At 45.7% G+C, this 18,056-nt stretch overlaps 2 protein-coding genes across 7 annotated transcripts; both read right to left on the bottom strand.

Annotated features, from left to right (window-relative positions):
• Nucleotides 1–222: 222 nt before the first annotated feature.
• LOC125430005 (zinc finger protein 3-like) lies at nt 223–4,768 on the bottom strand. Of its 5 annotated transcripts, none has more exons than XM_048491659.1 (3): nt 4,676–4,763; nt 3,005–3,147; nt 223–2,314 (listed from the first exon to the last, which is right to left on the bottom strand). In XM_048491659.1, exon 3 carries the CDS (start codon nt 2,244–2,246, stop codon nt 1,290–1,292), a length of 957 nt encoding a protein of 318 aa, XP_048347616.1. In that variant the 5' UTR covers nt 2,247–2,314; nt 3,005–3,147; nt 4,676–4,763; the 3' UTR covers nt 223–1,289. The 5 variants fall into 5 exon arrangements, with proteins under 5 accessions (XP_048347616.1, XP_048347615.1, XP_048347617.1 ...); XM_048491658.1 differs by having other exon boundaries at nt 4,554–4,746; XM_048491660.1 differs by having other exon boundaries at nt 4,446–4,746.
• A 4,580-nt stretch (nt 4,769–9,348) lies between these two features.
• Nucleotides 9,349–17,853, bottom strand: LOC125430002 (zinc finger protein 501-like). Of its 2 annotated transcripts, none has more exons than XM_048491651.1 (2): nt 16,515–17,853; nt 9,349–11,477 (listed from the first exon to the last, which is right to left on the bottom strand). In XM_048491651.1, the coding sequence occupies exons 1-2, from the start codon at nt 16,639–16,641 to the stop codon at nt 10,414–10,416; spliced, it is 1,191 nt and encodes a 396-aa protein (XP_048347608.1). In that variant the 5' UTR covers nt 16,642–17,853; the 3' UTR covers nt 9,349–10,413. The 2 variants fall into 2 exon arrangements, with proteins under 2 accessions (XP_048347608.1, XP_048347609.1); XM_048491652.1 differs by lacking the exon at nt 16,515–17,853 and adding an exon at nt 14,647–14,835.
• Nucleotides 17,854–18,056: the final 203 nt, after the last annotated feature.

Raw genomic sequence — 18,056 nt, forward strand, 5'->3', positions numbered from 1 at the left:
TGTCCCCCTGGCTTATTATACATTTCCAGTGTGTCCCTTCCAACTGAGCACTCAGCTCAGCCATGCTTTTAAAGAGTCAGGGCAAAATAACTGAGATATAGTAAGCATTTACGATAGTGAGCGGGACGCAGCAGGGCAAAAGGCCGCTGCTGTTTCATCCTTTTGAGACAAAAAGAACTGACCAATATTTCCTTTCGGACATATTCGGAATGAAACAGGAAATGTTTTCTTGTTTTTAATTGAAACTCCACAACTATTATTGTAGAATAGATTGCAAAGGGCAACTAGTCAATTTCATTTTTGATACACCAGGAATGACAAAAAGATGCTTTATAAAAAGAGTACGTGCCAAGCATAAAATGTCCCGACATAACCAATGCTATTCTCCAAGGACAGGAAAATCTGAACTTGGGTCTTTGTGGAGGCTTCAGAGTTCCATTTCGGTCTTCATCAGAAAATTGCATCAGCTGGAATTGGTGGGGCCCAAATTTCTGGTGCCTCTCCCTCTCTCCACTATGAAAAGTACATTGTAAAGGAGGAGACTGCCCCCGCACAACACTTTCAAGGTCTGAACATGCTTATTCAAAGCTCCTTTTCGCTTATGGAGGAAATGTTTACACAGTGGAAGAACCACAGTCTGTATGTAGCTCTATAAACAGATCTTTTAAAAAAGAGAGAGCAGGAAGCATTTGAGGTTAGCAAAAAGCAGCAGGGTGTTCAACATTTTCCCAGTGGAAGGAAGAAGCTTGTTTTTAGTAAAGACGCCAGTCTACTGCCGGAAGAACTTCTGAAGGAAAATGGCAGTATCTACGAAGAGACCAAAGGCCGAGAAACACATGTAGCAAAATCCCGTAGCAGATCCTTTCTTGACATAATCTGTTTCAAACTGCAAGTGGTGGATTGCAGTTATGATTAATTGTTCCATGTCACACACAAAAATTTCTCCCAGTATGTGGAGAACTACTAAATCAGGGAGAAAGGTCCAGCACTGCCAATGAGGAGGATACATGCCCCTCACCCTTCATACATACACAGTCTCAAATGGTACAGTCCAGGAAAATCTTTACTTTGCCATTTTGATGATTAGTTTGGAGGATCCCTTTTTGAAACAAGAGTATCTCAATAAGAGGGCTTGATCCAAGGATCACCAAACTGAGATCCAGTAGTCCGGCAATCAGATCATGACCCCATCCTAGCCAAAAGCTTTAGCTGCTGGTCTTGAAAACTGTTTGGATGCTTCTGAAAAAAGATGCTCTCTAGGAGCCCCTGTCCTTTCGCCCCACACCTGGCTAGATCAGTGAGGCAGGGAAAGCTAGCAAAGGATATTCTCCCTTATGGATCTTCTCGTGTCTCTTGTGGTGTGAACTGTGGCTGAAGCTCTTGCCACAAAACCTGCAGGCATAGGGTTTCTCTCCAGTATGGATCCGCTGGTGCTGAACTAAGGTGGATTTGTCAGTGAATCTTTTCCCACAGTCCGAGCACACGTATGGCTTCTCCCCTGTGTGGATTCGCTGGTGCCTGAACAGGTTGGAGCTGACGCTGAAGCACTTTTCGCAGACATTGCACTGATAGGGCTTCTCGCCAGTGTGGATGCGCATGTGCTTGATGAGATCCGCATTCTGGCTGAAGCTCTGCCAACATTCTGTGCAGGTATTCAGCACTTCCACTTTCCGCCTGGATTTTGGCTTTTTGCCAGCTGCAGCACAAGCACCGTCTGCCTGGGCACCGTTCTTCAGCTTCTTCCCCAGTGGGTGTCGCAGGTGGTGCTTTTTGTGGGAGCTGCGGCTGAAGCATTTGCCACAGTCAATGCATTTGTAGGGTTTCTCGCCTGTGTGGATCCGCTGGTGCTGGGTGAGGTTGGACTTGTCATTGAATCTTTTCCCACAGTCAGGGCATCTGTAGGGCTTCTCCCCTGTGTGGATTCTCTGGTGTCTATTCAGGCTGGAGCTGACCCCAAAGCTTTTCCCACAGTCGGGGCATTTATAGGGCTTTTCATCGGAGTGTGTTCGCCGGTGGTTGACCAGACTGGAGCTCTGGCTGAAGGTCTTCCCACACTCAATGCAAATGTTGGGTTTCTCTTCTGTCTGGGTGCCCTGATGCACCACAAAGTCTTTGCGTTTTCTAATGCCCTGAACGGCTTTCATGGGGCGAGCCCGGGGCATCCTTTCTGCTGCTGTTTTCACTTGGAGATTGCTGCCACGATGACGGTTGAACTGAGGAATGATGGTTAGCATCTTTTGGAACATTTAGAAAGAAGGGCTCTGCAGACTGTCCTCCATGGCCCAATATTCTCTTTCTGTCACCACACTGTCACCTGAGGAAGCACAATTTTCAAAAAGCATTTATTGTGAGAACCACTTAATTATATATACATATATCAATCACATGTGGCTAAAAACTCTAAAAGCCATATCCTGTATGTGTTTGTTGAGACTGTCTTAGTAAGTAGCCTGGGCAGCACTACACTGAGATGGAATCCGGTGACCTGTGAGGCTGCCCATCACGTGGCCTCTTCCCATCATCCTCTTTCCTGGCCATGATTGGGTGGGAGGCGGGGTGATGCTACATTGCCCTTTCAAGTATTATCAGCCCTGCTCTTGCAGCAAGGGATAAATAGTACCTTCAGCACAATCCAAAAAAATGAACCACTGCACATTGGCACAACAATAAACTCATACCAACCAAATGCAGTGGCGGTTTTAATTAGCGCAAGGCATGCTTTGAAGTGAAAGTGAAAGAGTGCTGAACATTAAAACATCACGAAACATATTTAAGCGACCAATAAGACACAAACAAAAAGTTCATACATTGCAGGGAACACCTGCTTTACAATCTGTATATAGTTGGCTGGACTTCCCAAGAAATACAAGATCAAACAGTGCTGCATATGCACAGACGGGGGTTCCAGAGAAGACGCCTGTTGCGCAGTGCAAAGCAGCTTCTTCAGCTATAAAGTCCAACATTATATGAAAAAAACAAACTTTCCAGGTTCAGGAATACATGCCTTCATATCATAATAAGCTTAGCTGGTTGCTATTTGGGTGAACTGACACACCACGAGAACTAGAAACACCATGCTCATGCTACGAGATCCTGCATTTGCTGTACATTTCGAGCTCTGCAGCATGACTATTTTCTCTGCCAAGTCTGTAAAAAGAAAAGATGTGAGTTTTCATCATTCCCCTCCCCCGCCCCTAGTTTATGTCTTGTTTAATTGCACCATCCTACAATGCCACTAGCTAAATTTCACTGTTCTTAAGTGAAAACAACTACAATTATTTACAAACAACTGTGACCACAAATGTACGATTTTTTGGTAGCAAGCAGGATAGGAAAAAACCAGAAGGGGAATGAGGCAAAAACTGCACCTGAACAATGTCCCTGTCTTGTACACATTGTGAGTGGGTATATCTGTATAAAACACCCTCTAGTTGTGGCTGACATGGTGCCCCCCCCCCAGGTTTTGTAGCAAGAGATGTCCAGAGATGCGTTGCCATTGCCTGCTTTTGCGAAGCACTGATGTCATCAGTGGTCTCCAATCCAGATACAAACCAGGCTGACCCAGTTTAGCTCCTGAGATCTGACAGCATCATAGTAACCCGGGCTGAAGGAAGATGATATATCTGCCACTGAAATACTTGAAAGAGCAGGTGACCTGGTATAAACCTGATGTCAAAACACATCTGCAGCAATGAAAACTCTTACCCAGTAAAATGGGAGAAACCTGTAACTAACTTTAACACACTGCCCCCCAAAAAACCCATATATTTTTTGCAATGCATTATCAATAAGATTTGATAAAAGGTAAAACATATCCATTATTTCAGTCTGAATCTGTGCAAGCAACTGGAAAGACAGAACAAGAGTGATAATTACTCTAGCTTTATATTCACTATGGCCCCTTCCGCACACGCAAAATAATGCGTTTTCAAACCACTTTCACAACTGTTTGCAAGTGGATTTTGCTATTCCGCACAGCTTTAAAGAGCACTGAAAGCAGTTTGAAAGTGCATTATTCTGCATGTGCGGAATGAGCCTATGATACAGTAGACACTAGAAACTGGGAAACCCATTTCAGGTTCCTACTCCGCCATGGGTTTCCTATTGGGAATAGAAATTCCTATTCTAGTAGGTGTCCCTGGGACAGTCACACACTCTCAGGGATATTGCCAGGAAAAATGGGTTAGAGGTCCCCACTGGAGAGGCAGGCAGGATATAAATGAGGTAAATAAATAAATAAATGCATCAAGAGTTACAGCTATGTAGTGGCTTAAGAGACAACCGCCATCCCCTGTTGCGTGCACTCAAGGGGGTATACGGCTTCTGAACATGGAAGCTGCGTCTACCCCTGATCTACTACCGACACATCTATATTCCATTAGAGGTATCTTAACAATGGGGAAGAAATGCAGTCTGAAGTGCGTAGCGTGGCAAGCGATTTGCACCTGCACGGCGCCCCGACCCCTCCTTCTGCCACCTCATGACTCCCAACGCTTTTTAGCCACTCCAGGATGCTCAGAGAGGGCCCGATTCAGCAACAGCAGCAGCAGCACCTGCGAGGGCGAGGCGCGCAAAGGAGGCGCCGGTGCCAAAAGCCCGCCCGTCCCCAAAGCGCTCCAAACGCCAGCTGTGCGTAAAGCTCCGGGCGCGCTGCGAGAGGGGCGCCCTCGCTTACCAAGCCGTGCCCGGACTTTTGGGGGGTTCACAATGGAGGAAGCAGCCGCGGCAGACCCTGACCTAGGAAGCTCAACCCTCAGCCCGAGCAGACAAAGGCAGCGGCGGCCGCAGGAGCCCTCTGGTGGCCGCAGCACAGCCTGGCCTTCTGCCGCCGCCGCCTCCATTTCTCCTCGGCCCGGGTCGGTTTTGCAGTGTCGGTCACTGGCAGTGGGACAAACAAACGACATCTGGATTTGTGCACACTTGTACTACCGTTTGCGGAACATTTTGCAGTTTGGGTTTACTTTAAGCAAGGTTGCAACGAGCTTAATTTAAGGAATTCCAGGAATATGATAATTATCATTCTTAACCAACATGTAGAGGACAGCCAGCCAGCCCCAACAGACTTTCCACTGGCCATGGTCATGAAGGCAGCACTTTGGAAGCTGGCAATGTTCGTAATGTACTGGTTGTGGTGGGTTTTCCGGGCTGCGTGGCCGTGGTCTGGTGGATCTTGTTCCTAACCTTTTGCCTGAATCTGTGGTTGGCATCTTCAGAGGTGTATCACAGAGGGAAGTCTGTTACACACACTGTCTGTTACACCTCTGAAGATGCCAGCCACAGATGCAGGCGAAACGTTAGGAACAAGATCCACCAGACCACGGCCACAAAGCCCGGAAAACCCACCCCAACCAGTTGAATCCGGCTGTGAAAGCCTTCAACAATACATTAATAATGTAGTTTGTGTGCGACTCAGTTTCTGCTAAATTGTCGGAATCGCCTGTGCCCCAAGCGGGAAGGCCCTGGCTGCTGCGTGGCAAAAGGTGTCCTTCACGTGTTCAGGAGCACTCAAATTCACCCGAACCCTATCAAAGCCCGTGCTATGCAAAAGCAATGAAAAGCCTAACGTGGAGAGGCACACCTGGTGGTTTCCTCTATCACAACTGCCTCCCTCCTCCACAAAGGATCTGTATGGTACTTTGAACACATCATATACCTCATAAGAAGCCCATTCATTTCTTTATCACGCTATCCACTCTTACTAGGATCAGAACCAGTGAGCTGGCTAGAGATATTGCTTGTTGAGGAAGAACCGTCACAGTCTGCCTCACCTTGTGTACACAACACACCCCTCGGCGTACAGTGGCACAAGGCAACGTTCAACTTTTTCAGATCTAGCTTTAAAACTAAGCTGAGACAATTAAAATAATAACATAATAAAATGCTATTTTTAAAATGTTCAAGTTCTCCTTTATTCTTCTCTCCTTCAGGGCATTGCTATGGTGCAGGCAGTGGATCAAGCATTCAATGTGGATAAAGGTACTCTAAACGCACATTCCCCTCTTTCATGTTTGTATAGTCCAATCCATATGTGTCCACAAATAAATCTGGAATCCAGATTGTGCACATAAGCAACGTGAACACAGAAAGCAGCTTGAATTAGAGAAGGCATGTTTCCTACTTATTATCCACGCACAATCATGTTCTTCAGCCCATAAAGATAGCAATCTAGACTACTACAGTTGTCTAAATTGTATGTCTCGTTGATAATCTGATCGTTTCAAAGCAGTTCCTGTTTGCACGCTTCCTGCCTTAAACCTTTGGGGGGGGGGGGGAAACACATGCATTTGGCTGTCATGTTCCTTTAGGATTTTAATGTCTGGTGATCCAAAGGGGAACTGTCTTTAATACCTTCCCTAAAAGCCCCATAAAATGAGAGACAGGTCACGGACAAAGGAAAACTCAGGTATTAAAATGAAAGGACTCTTCACATACAAACCTGCCCAACAGCTGAGATCCGCAATGCAGGTTCTGGTACTTGTGTCCTTCACTTTTTTGAGGGGAGCTCTAGAGAGTGGGCCTTTTCAAAAATGGCCAGTTGGGAAAGACCTCGCCCCATCAGCTCACCGGGTGACTAGCTTTTGGAGTTTCAGGCATTGTTATAGACAGGAGACTATTTCTGCCCCATTCAGCACAAACCAACCGGATTAAAAAAGGCTGACTGGAATGCTGAAGTGAAGAAACAAATAAAGGAGTTTAACAGTTAACAACGAAGAGACAAAACAGGTGTTTGGTGGGAGAAGGGGTAGGACAGTGATGGCGAACCTTTTTGAGACCGAGCGCCCAAATTGCAAGCCAAAACCCACTTGTTTATTGCAAAGTGCCAACACGGCAATTTAACCTGAATACTGAAGTTTTAGTTTAGAAAAAACGGTTGGCTCCGAGGCGTGCGTTACTTGGGAGTAAGCTTTGTCGTAGTTGGTGGCTCTGCTTTGAAGCAACTGTGCAACTCTTCCACGACCCCAGGAGGGTTCACGACCCCAGGAGGGAATCACGACCCCAGGAGGGTTCACTCAGAAGCAAGTCCCGTTGCCAGCAACCAAGCTTGCTCCCAGGTAAAGGATCGCACTTTAGTCCCAGGTAAAGGATCGCGCATGAAAATCAGTGGGGTTTAACAGCACTTATCAGGGTTACCTACACTGCTTCCCCAAAACTAGGTCTTAGGTTTAATGCTAATAATCGTGCCCAGCGGCCCAGGCCAGCCTAGATGTGTGGGGGGGGGGGGGAGCTGTTTGCACGTACCCAAAGAGAGGGCTCTAAGTGCCACCTCTGGCACCCGTGCCATAGGTTCGCCATCACTGGGGTAGGAGGTATCTGGATTGGTCAGGAAGTCCAGTAGGGACATGATTTTTGACAGGCCTGGTTTGATTGCTGGTCTTTGGTAAAAAGAGCAAATGGTTAAATCTGTCTAGTTATTATCTTTAATGTATTGTCGAAGGCATTCACGGCTGGATTCAACTGGTTGTGGTGGGTTTTCCGGGCTGTGTGGCCGTGGTCTGGTAGATCTTGTTCCTAACGTTTTGCCTGCATCTGTGGCTGGCATCTTCAGAGGTGTATCACAGAGAGGAGTCTGTTACACACTGTGTCATGTGTAACAGACTTCCCTCTGTGAAACACCTCTGAAGATGCCAGCCACAGATGCAGGCAAAACGTTAGGAACAAGATCTACCAGACCACGGCCACACAGCCCAGAAAACCCACCACAACCAGTATTATCTTTAAGTTTGACAGGCTAACAGAACCAACATTGTAACCACTCAATATAAAGTACCTTCCAGTTCTGGAAACTGTATGTGATTATAGTAGGAAGGTATTAAAGATAAAGAGTAACATTTACCTTATGAGGTAACATTTACTACTAGGCAGACTAGTAAACTGCCCTCCCCAGTCATCTACACTGCACCTCTAGCAAATTGGGTACTCGTTTCAACAACCTCGGAAGACTGGAAGACAGTGTCAACCTCTGGTCGTGTACCTGAAATCATCTTCTGTTGGGATCGAACTCAGGTGATGAGCAGAACTTTGACTTCAGTATTGCAACTCAACACTCTGTGCCACAGGGCTCTTAGGAAGGTATTACAGGTTACACAAATACAACAAAACACGTTTCTTCAATGTGACTTGCCTGTTATCCTCCATTTATATAAATCAATACACACTCTGAAGGATCCAAAGAAGAAGGGTCTTGATTCATTGTTGATGTGCTGTTCCGGCACAGGATTAAGGAATCATGTGTGTGTAAAATACAATACACTAATAACAGAAATACTTTACCTTACACCTAATCTGGCCCTGAAACATGACAGGAGGGTGTGGGTGGCAATATAGGTCACAATCCTCCAGTCTGAGGGACTTGTTATTGGTAAATTGGAATAAAATAAGGCAACCAAAAAAAAAAAAAAGCCCTGGATGTGACAGACACTGAGGGAAACATTGTCCCATACCTTTAGTTAAACTGGGGTCCCCCTTGCCCTTGAGTTGTTGTCTTGGGACTTATTTCCCTAGATGTGTGTATGTTTTTTTGGCACTCTCATTGCTGTTTATTTATTGTCCAGCATCTGACTGTTTGTGTTGGTCTGACCTAATGATTGATGTTTTACAGCCCAATCCAAGAGACAGCAGCCGAGAGGCGCAGGAATGCAGGAAAACCCAGAGGATCCCTGGCCACCCTAAGAGCCCCCATTGGGGAAAATGGACTTACGCCACTCTTTTGGGGGCATAAATCAGAGCTGGCAGGGGATGATGGGAATTGTAGTCCATAACATCTGGAGGGCCGCGAGTTTGACAACAATTGGCCATGCTGGCAGGGGCTGATGGGAATTGTAGTCCTTAACATCTGGAGTGCCAAAGGTTCGCCACCAGCAAAGACCAAGACTTCAGAGCTCTAAGGAAGCAAGAGACTGTGAACTATCTGAAAGCAGCCAGAAAAGGACAAAGTCTGCAGCTCCTATCATCCTGAAGACAAGCAAATACTCCCATTAGTTAGAGCCAGGGAGGAGTTAGAGTCTTGTTTTTCTCTATTAATAAAGCCATTATTAGAACTGTTAAGGCTGGCTTGTGTCTCAGTCTTTCTGTCCCAGCTGAGAACAGCGGTTTTCTCTTTTTTTCTCCTTGTCCTGGGGCTGCTGATTGGTGGAGGCAGCTGAAGGGATGGGGCTTCTCAAATTTTGAAATCTTTTCAGTTAGTCTCTGGAACCAGCAGAGAAGAGGAGCAGTGGAGAAGAGCAGTGGGCCAGAAAGGGCTGAGTGAGCTCTGGTTTTTCTTTACAGAGGGCTTTTCTCAAAGCCACATCTTTTAAACACTTGGGGGGGCAGAACAAAGGTAATCTCTCTCTCTTTTAGATACGCACATGGAATTGAATAAAGAACCTTTATTATAAAGAACGCTTTCTCCCTGTCCAATGACAAGGGTTTTTTTTTTGAAATCTTAATTTGTTCTGCAATAACAGCTTGCTTTTTAAATTTTTCAGAAAAGTTGTGACGTTAGATCCAAAATCCCAGAACATCAGTAAAATTCTGCTTTTAAAAATATATTTTTAAATCAAAATACAAAAATATTTCTGAAAACATACAAAAATGAAGTTTACAAACTTTTTGGCATCGGTATATTTCTCCCGCCTGATTTTTCCAGTTCGGCAAAGGTGTAAACAGGAAGTGAAAAACAAACTTTACAACTTGCGATGGACTGATTTTTAAAAGTTTTCCCACAACTCTCTCTGATGCGTCGAAAGGAAGAGAAGGAACTGAAGCATTTCTGGACAGGAGCAGAGACGCTTTCGTGCCAGACTATGCCATAGAATCAGCCCAAAATTCGACTGCCTCTTTCACAGTATATTATTATCTGATTCAAGCTCAGAGTCAAAAGCACACAGAATGGGAGGTCTGGGAAGGGATGAGGTGCTACATATGTATGGCGTTGTTTAATACTTACGGCATTAAATGTCAGACAAAAAAAAAATCACCCCTAAAGAAAAAGGTAAACAAAGAGATGATGTATTGGATTAAACAGATGATGTCTTGTTAGCATGTGGAATTCACTTAAATCAAATTTAGGGTTGAAGGGAAGAGACGCAGATAGAACTACAAATGCTTTATGAACACACCTGCATGATTATAACAATGTTGAGCTTCTTAAAAAAGATGATATGCCACCATATCATCCTAAAGAGAGTTACACACTTCTCAGTCCACCAAAGTCCAATAGGTTTAATTGTAACTCAGGATTGCACTGACGGAAAAATTAAATGCTTTTAGGAACACCCCCCCCCCCCACTTAAGTGGGTATAATACTGGAGTTTCACATCCTGTTCTGAGGCATTGGGTTACCAGTCAGTTTAAGAAGAGAACTGGGTTGAGATTCCCACAGAACACAATTATCCCTTGCCACACACACACAGAGCCAGGTTTCCCACTTTCTCAAGAAACCTGTGTGCTTGAGAACATTTGATTGGGATAGGGCTGCAGGGGCATGAACACAGCGGGCCTCTCCCCCAGGTGGATTTTCTCGTGCCTCTTGTGGTGAGAACTGTGGCTGAAGCTCTTGCCACAGTAAATGCATCTGTAAGGTTTCTCTCCCGTGTGGGTGCGATGATGCTGGGTGAGGGTGGATTTGTCAGTGAAGCTCTTCCCGCAGTCTAAGCAGGTATAGGGCTTCTCCCCCGTGTGGATTCTCTGGTGACGGTTCAGGTTGGAGCTGACGTTGAAGCACTTGCCACAGTGATGACAAACATAGGGTTTCTCCCCAGTATGGATGCGCATGTGTTTGATCAGGTCTGAGTTCTGGCTGAAACTCTGCCAACATTCTGTGCATGTATTGACAGGGACGCTCTTCTTGGTCATTCCTGCCTTTCTCAGGGCAGAGAAGGCTGCATTCTCAAGATGCCTCTGTTGGCTATGATGCTTTCCGGCCACACTCTTCAGGTGTCTCTTATGATGGGAGCTACGGCTGAAGTTCCTTCCACAGTCCAGGCACTGATAAGGCTTTTCTCCTGTGTGGGTTCTCTGGTGTTGGATCAGAGTTGATTTATCAGTAAATTTTTTCCCACACTGAATACAATTATAGGGTCTCTCTCCTGTGTGGGTCCTCCGGTGCCTGAGAAGGTTTGAGCCCATGCTGAAACTCCTCCCACAGTCTGGGCACATATAGGGCTTTTCTCCTGTGTGAATTCTCTGATGATTAATTAGATCTGACCTCTGGGTAAAGCTTTTCCCACACTCGATGCAGATGTTTGGTTTCTCTCTTATGTGAACCAGCCGGTAGACAGCAGCTCCTTTGCGTTTCCTAACTCCTAAGCCTTTGTAGCTCTCTTTGCCTTCTGTCCCCTCCGTAAGAATCGCCTGCTGCCTTTTTCCCAAACTCCTGGAGGAATTATTTTGATCTGGGTGCTCAGGAACATCGCAACTTGGAGCTCGTTTTGGAGAGAGCTTGCCTGGTGTTTCTGATCTGAAGGCTGAAATACCTTCCCTTCCAAATCTCTCACCTATTGAAAGAATTCAGACATAAATTACAAGAAAAAACCTCATGTGAAGCAAGGACAACAAATGTGGTTCGTTTGTTGACAGAATTGCATCATTGCATCACAACACGACATCTCCAGTGTAATTTGGATGCTTATTAAGCAACCTTTTGGCCCCAAGCATACAGTCACAAAAGTGGGTTAAGAAAGAATCAGGTGAAATCTTGAAGGCTACCTCGTTTTCAAACTATCTCAAAGAACCCTGAGGGTTTTCAGAAGAAGAAGAAGAGTTGGATTTATATCCCCCATTTCTCTCCTGTAAGGAGACAGGGGCTTACAAACTCCTTTCCCTTCCCCCTCACAACAAACACCCAGTGAGGTAGGTGGGGCTGAGAGAGCTCCAAAGAACTGTGACTAGCCCAAGAACACCCAGCTGGCGAGTGTTGGAGTGCACAAGCTAATCTAGTTCACCAGATAAGTAGATCAAGTGGCAGAGCAGGGAATCAAACCCACTTCTCCAGATTAGAGGGCACCTGTCCTTACCCGCTACACCACAAAGCTTCTTCACTAGGAAAATTAGCGACACTGAGTAACATTTTCTGAAAAATGGCTTACCTGCCATTTTTTTATTGTTCCATGTAACACAAAGTCACAAGATAGATCTCTCAGGGCCTTCTCAGATGGTTTGGGGGGAATGGGAGGGGGCACCAAATGGTATTATCCAATGCATGATCTACACTTACAGCAATATGATGTGGTAAGAATCAACTCACTTAGTGCAAGTGAAGAAGAGCCATTTGAATGCTCCTTCACATAACCCCCCCACAAAAGTTTAAAAAGAAAAGAAAAAGCAGCACCCACATAAGAAAGAGTTTGGCTCAGTCCAATCTCTGGTGGCAGAAAGTGCCCTTAAGTTGTAGCTGATTTATGGCAACCCCATTAGGGTTGTCAAGGCAAAAAGAGGTTCAGAAGTGGCCTGCCATTGTCTGCCTTCGCACAGCCACTCTAGACCTTCCTGGTGGCCTCCCATCCATGTACTACCCATCCAGGGTCTGGAGTCCATGCCCTACGAAGAGAGGCTTAGGGAGCTGGGGATGTTTAGTCTGGAGAAGCAACGGTTAAGGGGTGACATGAAAACCATGTTTAAATATTTGAAGGGATGTCATGTCGAAGAGGGAGCAAGCTTGTTCTCTGCTGCCTCAGAGACTAGGAGTAATGGATTCAAGGTGAAGGAAAAGAGATTCCACCTACTGGCACGATGGCCAAATATTTATAACAAATCCCAGATTCTAAACAACGCTGGGTATTGACGCGAGCCAGATGTAATGTTTTTTCCCCTGCCCTTTTGCAAGGCCAGATTGAGAAGCGCCCTCTATTACATAGAGTATGCCCCTTCTGTCCCACCATGGTGGAAACATTGGACCACATCTTATGTTATTGCCCAAAATATAACCCACAGAGGGAAGCTCTATTACTACCGATAATGGGAAATGTGCCTTCCAAAATATCAATCCCAAAATTGCTAAACAGTAATGATCCTTTTATACTTGGGAGAATAGCCAATTCTTTGCTGCAAGTCATGTCCTTAAGAGGTATGTAAAATATGCAAGTATAAAATTATATTTAAATGTGAAATACTCTATACCTCTGGTACCCCTGGGTTATTATAGAAGGTGTATACAAAGAGCTCATTGTTATTTATTGCATTTTAATGGAAATGTAATTAATTTATAGCATTAATTAGTTATATACCATTTATAGATTTTTAGTAAATAAGCTGTGAATAACAAATGGCTAGAAATATCTTAATCCTGCCTTTTAAGTGTAGTTGTGCTATATCTGTTCATAATTCCGTGTACAATGGAATGGTCAAAAATTTTTAACCTATGTTATATTTTTATAAATGAAGTGTGATCTTAGAATGTAAAACTACTCATAGACAGCATGTACAACTCTTTTAAATTTAATAACGGTCTGTATTCATGCTTGTATACCTTATGCCAATAAAGGTCTATTGTGATTGTGATTCCACCTAAACATTAGGATGAACTTCCTGACCGTCAGGGCTGTTCAACAGTGGAATTCACTGACTCGGAGAGTGGTGGAGTCTCCTTCTTTGGAGGTTTTTAAACAAAGGCTGGATCCGCATATGTCGGGAGTGCTTTGATTGTGTGTTCCTGCATGGCAGGGGGTTGGACTTGATGGCCCTTGTGGTCTCTTCCAACTCTATGATTCTACTAACCAGCACTGACCCTACTTAGGTTGTGAGATCTGACAAGATCGTACTAGCCTCTGCCACCCAGGTCAGGTCAGGTCAGTCCAATCTCTACTATACTAGTTTTCTTACCTGCAGGGAATTGTTTATGTAGAAGGGAAGTCATAAATACGACCCCACAGTTGGACAAAATATAGTCCATTTCACCACATCAAAATTCTATTGACTCATTTCACTGCAGGCATAGCCCAGGCGTGGAATATATTCCACAATCCTCTGCACCACAGACTATTACGTGCAAACGTGCCAATCTAGAAAGCGTTCCCTCAAAGCAAAAAGTCTGACAACATCTGACCTCGTTTACTATGAAATGCATATGCATGGGCAAGGGCATACCTCCAGGTAACATGCTCACATGTTAGTAAATTAAGCAAGCTTTCAGGCGCCACAGCCCTCTTAATCACAGGGATGCCAAGAGACATTCCAAATGTTCAAGCGCAGTTAGTTTGAACAGTTGGATTTCTCCTTGTACAGTACCGCATTCTATTCAACACACAACCCTATGTGAAACTGGGAGGGAGAGATAGGAAGGCTACATTTCAGTCCAAAACAGAAGAAGCCAATAATCAATCCCGCCCCACAAAACCGGGGGTAAAGGGCAGGGAGGGAGCCTTCCGGCGTCCAAGGAGGGAGTTAAAGCAGAGTTCATTCGGAAAGCATATCAAGGCTCTGAGGTCTTCAGTCGCCAAAACGGATCCTTCGAGAGCGCTGTAGTATAACTAATTGGGATCAAGTGATCTGAAGTATGTATTCCCTTAATCCCTCACCCGGGATCTCTTCTTCCCCCTGCTGCACAAGTCAGTGAAGGCAAGAGCAGTAGCCCTGAACGGGACAGACAGACCCCATGAGGAGGGGCAGGAAGCGCTCTTTGTACAGTCATTTCCTCTCTCGCCCACACACACACCCCTCCATATTTACCTGGGATCTCCTTCTGTCCAAGAGCTAAGACCTGCTGCAGGGATCTGGTTCCAGTTGGCGACAGTCCCCGCATTGGTTGGGCACAGGTCGACATTAGTCTCCCCGGAAGAGAAGAACTCATTCAGCGCGGGATGATCCCTTGCTCGCAATGGAGGCTGCAGGTGGCAGCATGGGCTCTCTGACCCAGGAAGCTCCACCCCCCCAGTCCAGAGAGCCCCTGTGGAAGCGCAGAGAGCGCCCCCCAGTGCCCGCGGGGCGAAATCGTTCCCCGGGAACTCCTGCCACGCGCGCTAGGCTTAAACAACCTAGTCGAGTGGTCTGTACCATTTCAAGCTGGGGGGAGGGGGGAATTTTGATTCCTTTGTTTTTAAATAGAAAACTGACCTATCAAAGAAGATCGCCCTGTGCTTTGGTTGTCGTGATGCTTTTCTATTTAAAATGATTTTTTTTAATATGAAGGAGCGTTCAAAAGAGATGTTCCCCATGCGGTGTAAAATGGCACAGGCCATTCAATAATCTTGATAGTCTTCTAACACCTCTTCATCCTATTGGTGTGAGTAGATTAAGAGTCTCTCTATGGATTTATTTATTTTTTTTACCAAAGGCTGCTCTGACCTTGGGCTAGGTGAGCCCTGCAAAATTTGCAGAAACTTATTTCATGGATCAGTGTGTTAGGGATGAGTACCGTTAAGTTGAATATCTCCAGTTAGGCAAATGGGCTTTCTTTATAAGAATCCTTTGTCGTTCTCTTGCGTGCAGCGCTGACACAGGTTGCACTCAGTGGTGGGATCCAAAAATTTTAATAACAGGTTCCAATGGTGGTGGGATTCAAACAGTGGCACCGCCACACACACGCACCTCCAGTCCCTATTGGGCAGGGAGGTTGCTTTAGTAACCCCTTCTCAGCACTCAGAAAAAATAGTAACCAGTTCTAGAGAAGTGGTGAGAACTGGTTGGATCCCACCTCTGGTTGTACTCTCTTGATTTAGAGCCTTCTCCATGTCTTGGGCAAAAATTCCCAGCTTAGGCTCCTTATTTTCATTCAAGTTCTTGGCTGTTTTGCTGCTCTTGATCAGAAAATGGCCAGCAGAGGACTACTCTAATGCTGAATAAGGCTGCTTGAATAATATCAGTGAGACTTTATGGAAACTCTGTCAACATAATCCTCATTCAAAATTACTCGCCAACCAGCGATGCTGATGAGGAAGAAATTGGATGCTTTTATGCATGAGTTCAGGAAGTAATTGGTCACACACCTAAACAAGATGCCTTACAATCATAGGTGACTGGAGAGCAAATGCAGGAAACAAAGCAGAATCAAATACTGGCTGTTGCGGGTTCTCTGGGCAGTGTGTGCTGCACAGAGAAACACATCTTATCCTGACATACCTCTAAAGGTTCCAGTCATAAATGCAGGCAAAACATTGGAAGGAAAAACTAACAGACCACAGCCACGCAGCCCGGAAAGTCCACAACCACCAGTTGATTCCAGCCATGAAAAACTTAGGGAATCAAATATTAAATACATTTACTTTACTTGAAACCTTGTTCTTTTGCATTAGACTGGGTAAATGCTTCTATACTCTGGAAACTATAGAGTCATACACAATGGCTTTTGCAGTGTGAACAATCTTACCTATCCCTCTGCATGTTGGCCGATGCCAAATTGTTCCTTGAGTGGTCATTTCCCTTATACTTTTGGTCCCCTCGGGGAAAAATACTTTTTCTCCAGTAACATTCACCAGTTGGTCTAATTGCATAAGTACCACCCTTCCTTTAGTGCAGAATTGCTTCAAAAACCCTTGAGAGCACCTTTTTGGAGATATTACGTTGCATCTTTCAATACTACCACCTGGACAGAGGCTTACCTAGAAGGAATGTGGTGGAATGGAAAAACAACTCTAGATGGATCCTATTTTGTGTGCAGTCATCGTGTCTGTAGATGCTTGCCCCGTAACTGGTGGGGCACATGCTGTGTTGGCTACGTTCCTCCATCTTTTTCTGTGCTGAAGTAGACGCCTCCAGGGAAAATTAGAAGTCATCGAACTCTGGAAGAGTCCCATTGGTACATGGAAAACCAGGAGTCACTCACAAATGCAAACTGGATTATTAGTTTCATTTTTCTATACTGGGGCAGGGGGGAGAGATGCGGTAGCCTCTGCACTGCAATGATTGCAAGGTACGGTAGAAATTCAGACCAGTGAAATGACCATGGCCCTCCTAGAGATATTGCATGAATTAACTGTAGTTTGGCAGATGTTTATACAGAATAGAATGGCCTTAGATATTTTGACAGCAGCCCAGGGTGATACTTGCGCTATGGCAAGCTATTCATGCTGCGTCCATATCCCTGACCATTCAGCAGAAACTGAGTCACACACAAACCATATGGCTAATGTTGCCACCTTGCAAAGTGACGCCTCCAGGGCCTGCAGAAAGCCCTTTGGGGCTGGCTGCCCTCTACACACTGGTTAAGAACACTGATAATTATCATATTGTGTTTCCTGGAGCTCTTTAAATTAGCTGGATGCAGTCTTCGTGCATCATGCTTTACTTTGCTTGAAACGAAACTGCAAAATGTTCATGAAACACTAGTACAACTATCCACGCATCCAGATGTCCTTTACCCGGTTGCCTGTGACGAACAGCTTTCTGCAGCTGGTCTCCACTGCTGCAGCGTGTCCCTCAGAGCCTCTTGAATGTTGCCAGCTCTGTGGCGGCCTTCCATCACAGCCACAGTCAACAAGGCCCACCTGTCTCTTCCCTTGTGTGTCCCCCTAGGTCTATTGCTTCCACCTCCCACCAGTGCCCTGTGAGGGAAAGGCATGTTTGAACCACCCTGGCTGCTCCAGATGTCACTTGTAAAATGTACCATGTATGCCCTGGCCAACTGCTGCTGTACCTGTTGCCTGACTCCTCAATATAAATCTGGCACCACCCTGTGGCTAAGGGTCATTCAGGAGGGCCACTGGTGATTGGGTGCCAGTTCTGCCACAGGCCTCCAGGAACCAGGGCTCCCTAGCAGGGAGAGTGGCTGGTCGAGTGCTAGCATCTCCCCATGGCGACGAGTAATCCTGGCATTTTTAAATTTGCAGAAGGCTGCCTCCTGCACCCTTCCAAGTTCCTCCTGGCACTTATTCTCGAGATGTGGGTCTGGCACCTGCTGCCTCCCACCTCTTGCTGTCTGTCCATCTACCCCCCACCCCACCCCATCCCACCCCCCCCAGGCTGGTGGTTCAATCTCTGACGACTCTTACCCTTCTCAATAAGGAAGCCACTTGCCCCAGCGAAGGCCGTGTTTGGTCCTCTTCAAAAATCTCTCTCCCAACCACAAAAGCAGCAGCACTGATCACTGACACAGGCTCTTTAGGAGAAAAGTGTCTTCTTCCCCGTCCTTTTCACCCCCTTGC

This window comes from Sphaerodactylus townsendi, linkage group LG03, assembly GCF_021028975.2.
Source record: "Sphaerodactylus townsendi isolate TG3544 linkage group LG03, MPM_Stown_v2.3, whole genome shotgun sequence".
NCBI classification, from domain to species: Eukaryota; Metazoa; Chordata; class Lepidosauria; order Squamata; family Sphaerodactylidae; genus Sphaerodactylus; species Sphaerodactylus townsendi.